A 6,123-nucleotide genomic window follows, 5' to 3' on the forward strand; every position below is an offset into this window, starting at 1 on the left:
AAAGTTTCTTCCCTACTTTATATATCACCATTACTGTGGAACCAGTGGGTGGTTAGAAAATTTTACTACTAACAGATACAAAAGTGGGCAGTAGGTATAAAAAGGTTGACTACTCCTGTGTTAGAGTTTCTTCTATAAATGTCTTAATTTCCTTCCACTTTGCTGTAAAATTCCTAAGCACAGGAATTATATAACTTTCTATCAAAAATAAGAGGGCAAAGTACATATAATTAAATGAATAAATATTGAATTAGTACATAATAAATATATTTCTATATTTGTATATAACATCTGACTAAATAATACCAAACTTTCCCCGGGATAAGAGTAACTTGAGATTTGATATGATGGACACTCATTACCAAGAAGGCCTGAATGTTTGGTCTGCTATAAAATGCCAAATACCTGACTATTTGGTTTAACCTCTTCTATCTTCTCTCAGGACAGAACTATGACATTACAGTCTCTTTGCCATTATTTGTCTTGTCACTTTGCCTTTTCCAGTTGTATATATATTTCCTCCCCGAGAAGAAATAATTGATATCAAAAGGTCAAAGCCTTATTAAGTTTGTTTGTTTAAGATTCATGCTTTCTGTAAGTAGGACAGATGTCACCTCTGAGTGAATTTAGTTTCTGTTAAATCGTCAACAGGCAGACCTGTACAAGCAAATGATTACATAGACGATGACATAGTTGGACCCTTGTCCAACCTCTGTGATGAATACTAATGCTGTTGCACTGAACATATTTTGTCTTTCTCTTTTATAGGAAAAGTGGTGGGACGATCAACCTAAAGCACCCTGGAACATGCTGAACCGGAGCCAGAGTTTTGTGCCGACTTGCCGGCTCTCTCATCCTTCTTTCCTTGCTTCTGATTTCACTTTTCTCTAGGCGACCTCTTAAATTGATAAAAACACACCTTCTCTTCCACCTGGGTCTTGGGGAATCCAATATATATCTATTTCCCTTGATTTGCTTCACAATAAAATAAATTCTGCAGAAGCCTGGCCTGTGTTTTTACTTTGAGATCGAGAAAAGGTACAGATATAATATGAACTAATTGATCAGACATAAACCTGGATATAAAGACCTACTTTTTTTTTTCTTTCTTTTTTATTCTTTTCCAAGTGAGAGAACGGGAAATAGAAAGAGACTCCCGCATGTGCCCTGATTGGGATCCACCCGACCACCTCTGTCTGGGGCTGATGCTCTGCCTATCTAAGCCCTGCTCATAACCAACCTATTATTAGAGCCTGAGGGGAAGACTCCATGAAGTTATCCTCAGGGCCCAGAGCCTATGTGCTCAAACCAGAACCACTCGAGCCATGGCTGTGGGAGGAGAAGAAAGAGAAAGAGAGAGAAGGAGGAAGAGAGGGTTGGAGAAGCAGATGGTCTCTTCTCCTGTGTGCCCTGACTGGGAATTGAACCTGGGACATCCACACACCAGGCCAATGCTCCACCACTGAGCCAACCTGCCAAGGCAGACTTTCTTTTCTGATCTGAATTAACCATGAAGTCACTGTGGGATCTTGGGAAAATCCCTTCTTATTTCTTGTTCTTGGAATTTCCATGTAGATAATGATTTATTTTTACAGTATTTATTATTTAAAGATGCAGTGAGGTAATACTGGCTCATCCCCAATTTCAGGGAAAGTATTTTATATAAAAATAAAACATTTATACTTCTGGACCATAGTTTTTCATTTCTATGACATGGTGGATTTGGACTATATCCTATGTGAACACTTAACATTATTTGTTTTCCCAGCAATATCTTAGAATCTAGCAGATAGAAAGAAGTGAATAAAAATTCCAGTAAATGGTGAATATCCAAACAATAGTGAACAGAGGTAAAATCTGTAAAAGTGTGTATATTTACAGAAAGCAGTCAATTGATCTTAAACTTGGAATGAGAGAATTGAATGAAATACGAGTAATCTTAAGGCCAAGAGTGCCGTGGACCAGCGCGGCTAGTAATTGTCCAGGTCCTGAGTGAGAATGGTGTGATGTAGAAATAAACTCAGAGAGAAAAAGGAAGGAATCAGGAGGTCTCTTTGCACAGCAGACGGCTTGCAAGAGCAAAGCAAAGCCCCTAGCCTGCAGAGCCGTAGGGAGTCTTTTCTAAAAGTCTCTTTGTTTTAGAGAAAGTAAGTTTTGCCAAAAATCATTCATGTTAAGATCCTTTCTTTTCTATATTTCAACTCAATCTTAAGTTAAATATATAAATACCTCATTCTGATTAATCCAGATGGAAGTCTGGAGGAGAAGTCTCCCTTTGAATACTTTTATGGTATAGAGTATATATTTACAAATAATATCTTTCTGGGTAAACTCACACAAAAGACATCTCTAGATGCATTAACTAGGTAATAACTATCAACAAACATCGACTATGACATTAACTCTGTGGCAGGCCCTGTTCTAAGTGCTTGAGATACAGTCATGGGTGGGGATGAAAAAAACAGAAAAATCCATTAAGATATAAACTCTATTAAGATATAGAGTTTACACACCAACAGGGAGACATAAACAAAAACAATAAACAAATACATGACATAGTGTGCTTGGGGAAGGTGATGGCCAATAGCAGTGCTAAGTCAGGTAGTTAGAAGAGTTCTTATTGGGAAGACATGGAGATAAAGGAGTTGGCTGAGCCAATATCCTGGGGAAGAGCAAATATTAAAGCTAGAACACAATCCTTTAGTTTGAAGCATGCCTCTTCATTCAAGGTTCTACACAGAAGCAATGTGACTGAAGAGGATTGAGTGAGCGGGTAAATAAGAGGTGATAGGGTTAGAGCAGAGTAAATCTAAACCATGAGACTATGTAGTCATTGGTCAAAAGTTTTTGCTTTTATTCTGATAAATAAAATGTGTTAACTATAAATATTAAGATCATATTTCTGCTTTGAAAAAAATCCCAATTTGATCTTGTGCATTTATTATTCATGTATATCATTAAAGAGGACCTAATCAAACTTGGGAAGGCATCTGATCTTTAGATAAAAATCCAGGGAATGGATTAGGTTACACTAAGGCAGTGGTCAGCAAACTGCGGCTCGCGAGTTTGGCCCCTTGAGTGTGGTTCTTCCACAAAAATACCACATGTGACACTACCTCAATAAGGAATGCACCTACCTATACAGTTTAAGTTTTAAAAATTTGGCTCTCAAAAGAAATTTCAATCGTTGTACTGTTGATATTTGGCTCTGTTAACTAATGAGTTTGCCGACCACTGCACTAAGGAAAATATATTTATATATGTTCTAATTCTTTAAGTGTGAGAAGTGTGCTCTTTCAGACTTAAAAACTACAGTGTTCCTTCATCTGTCGTGGGGTTAGGTTCCAGAATGCCCTGCGATAGGCAAAAATCCACGAAGTAGCAACCTTATATTTATTTTATTATTTATATATATTTTAAGGCTTTATAAACCCTCCCCACACTCTTACAAATCTTTCCCACACTTTTATTAAACTTTTCCACACTTATTTTGTTTATCTTACTGCAAAATAATTAAAATAATAAATATATAAAAATACCTATATATTCCCATGATATAGCAAGAATTTGTGATACAAAATTAGATATATACAATTTTAAAATCACAATACAGTGAGACCTTGAAAAGTAACCACAGTATGGTGAGGGACGACTGTATACTGAATTTTCTGCTTATTAAGGAAATTTAAATCCTTCTCTCCTTTTTGTTTATACCCCCTGAAGTGATTTAGCTACTTCCAAAGTAAATATGTGGAGGACTGTGTGTCGTTTGAGAAGTGCATTATTGCATATCTTTAAAAGTATTGCCCCTCCATGTGGCCTATTCCTCCTCTTTTCAGTGGGAACCATCTCCTCCAGCCAGACCACATGAAATATGCATTTCCACCACTTTACCCAATGAGGCAAGTCACATATATATAAGTTTTGCTTCAGAGATGTATACATTTATCAAACATCAGTGAAAATACACTTAAGATTTATGCATATCAGTCTGCAAAATTTACATCAAAAGAAAAGAATGTAAACATATAGTGTAGTTTTATATTGATATGCATAGTACAGCTTTTAGAGAGAGGGATGCTGATGTTTGCAATTTACTTTAAATAGCAACAAAATGGATTAATGGGTAGATGGATATATTAAAAAATAAATATAGAGAGCAGCAAGATGGCAATGGAATAGACAGACGTACCGACTTCCACCTCCCAGAACCAAAGTGGATTACAACTTAATTTTAAGAACCATCATCTGGAAAAACCAACTTTGTACTAAACTAAGAGGACTTCTCAACCAAGGAACACTGAAAAAGCCACACTGAGACTGGTAGAAAAAGTGGAAATGTGGAGAGGGCTGCCTAGCTCCCCAGAGCAAATGGCAGCCTGGAGAGGCTTGCATGGGGGGAAGTGAGTTTAGCAGAGAGGGGAGTGTCCTGAGTCCCAGGAACAAAGCCCCAGCCTGCAGCCCCAGAGCCTAGAAGAGGCATATAGACAGTATTTAGCTGTGAAACAAGTCAGGATACTGTTTGTGAGAAAGAGATAGATTTCTCAGATCCAGGATTCTTCTTAAAGAGACTGCACAGAAAACTTCTTTCACAACCACTCACCCAGGACCCCGGGGGATGGGAAGAGAGGAGAGGACCGGAGTAGCAGGAAGAGGGTGTAATCTAGGTGGAACAGGGAGAAACACTTTGAGGGACAGCCATCCTAACCACTGGGTTGAGTCAATCCCCAAATCAAAGTGAATATTTCCTCTGGAACCAGCAATACCAGCAAAGAGAGCCAGGACATCAGCCAAACAAGCTTTCCCACAGCACTCAGAGCAGAGTTGTTTAGAAGGAGGGAACCATCAGAAATACAGTATTGAGTGCTAGGGTCTGAGCTGCATTGCCCCCACTCACACTGCTGAGGGTTTGCCCGAGGGCAGGCAGCAGTGGGACGCAGAAACGTGGTCCCATTGGCTGGGGCGGAAGCCCGGCCAGCCACAACTGAGGCTCGGTGTAAGCTTAGTCCCACCTGGCGGGGGCAGAAAGGGTGCATAAAAGCAGTCCGACCCTGCTGTGGACCGGGTGAGCAAGAGCAGTCCCACCTGCAATCTTGCCTGCAGGGGAACTAAGAAAGCCAGGTGAAAGCCAGAGAACCGGCAGAGAGCTGTGGCTGAGCAGGGGCATTCAGCCCCTCAGGAAAGCCAGGGCATGCAGGCTGGTGCACAAGCACAGCCCCACCATCGGGGGCAGGGTGAAAGCTGGGAACAGGCGGAGACCTGTGGCTGAGAGTGAAAACACAGCCCCCCCCCCCAGAGCTGGGTCTGGCGAATGTCGGGAGCACAGATTCACCTGCAGGGGTGGGGCAAAAGTCGAGAATGGACAGAGACCCATGGCTAAGCATAAGTGTGCAGCCCTGCCTGCAGTGTCAAGGCTTGTGGCCCCAGCATGGAGCACAGCTCCACCTGAGGAGGAGGGGTGAAGGCCGAGACCTGTCAGGACTTGTAGCCTGGGTACGTGAACACAGCCCTGCCTGTGGAGGAGAGAGGTGGAAACCGCAGTGACTGTGGCAGCTGACTGGCACCAGCAATGCCCATACCCCAATGCCTGAGGCAGCAGCAGAGGTGGTGGTGGGCCTGCAAACAGACCACACTTAGGGAACACAGAGGCCACCCCCATTGGACTCCTGTGACCACATCCTTCTTTAAACAGACAGAATGAGAAGGCAGAGAAATGCAACCCAAATAAATCAAGAGAAATACCAAGAAAAGGACTTGAATGAGTCAGACATAAACAAATTACAGGATGCAGAATTTAAAATAATGATTGTTAAGATGCTCAAAGATTTTAGAACAGCAATAGATGGACATAATGAGCACCTAAACAAAGAGATAGCAAATAAAAAAAAGACACTGAAATAATAAAAAAGAATCCATCAGAAATGACAAATACAATATCAGAAATGAAGAACACAATGGAAGGAATTAAAAACAGGATGGATGAAGCTGAGGATCAAATCAGTGAGTTAGAGGACAAGATAAATGAAGGCATGGAAGCAGAGCAGCAAAAAAGAAAAGAGACTCAAAAAGTCTGAGAAAACTCTAAGAGAGCTCTGTAACAACATGAAGAGAAATAACATCCGC

The 6,123-nt window shown here is 40.7% G+C and overlaps 1 protein-coding gene across 5 annotated transcripts in view; it reads left to right on the plus strand.

The window, feature by feature from the left end:
- LOC136336003 (serine protease inhibitor Kazal-type 6) overlaps nt 1-992 on the plus strand; it is a 47,405-nt gene extending 46,413 nt beyond the window's left edge. For all 5 annotated transcript variants that reach the window (XM_066277303.1, XM_066277306.1, XM_066277307.1 and 2 more), the window contains one exon: nt 769-992. In XM_066277303.1, the coding sequence (XP_066133400.1) occupies nt 769-814 (46 nt within the window). In that variant the 3' untranslated portion in view covers nt 815-992. The remainder of the gene's footprint in view (nt 1-768) is intronic.
- The last annotated feature ends 5,131 nt before the right edge of the window (nt 993-6,123 follow it).

Source organism: Saccopteryx bilineata, chromosome 4 (genome assembly GCF_036850765.1).
Source record: "Saccopteryx bilineata isolate mSacBil1 chromosome 4, mSacBil1_pri_phased_curated, whole genome shotgun sequence".
Lineage (NCBI taxonomy): Eukaryota > Metazoa > Chordata > Mammalia > Chiroptera > Emballonuridae > Saccopteryx > Saccopteryx bilineata.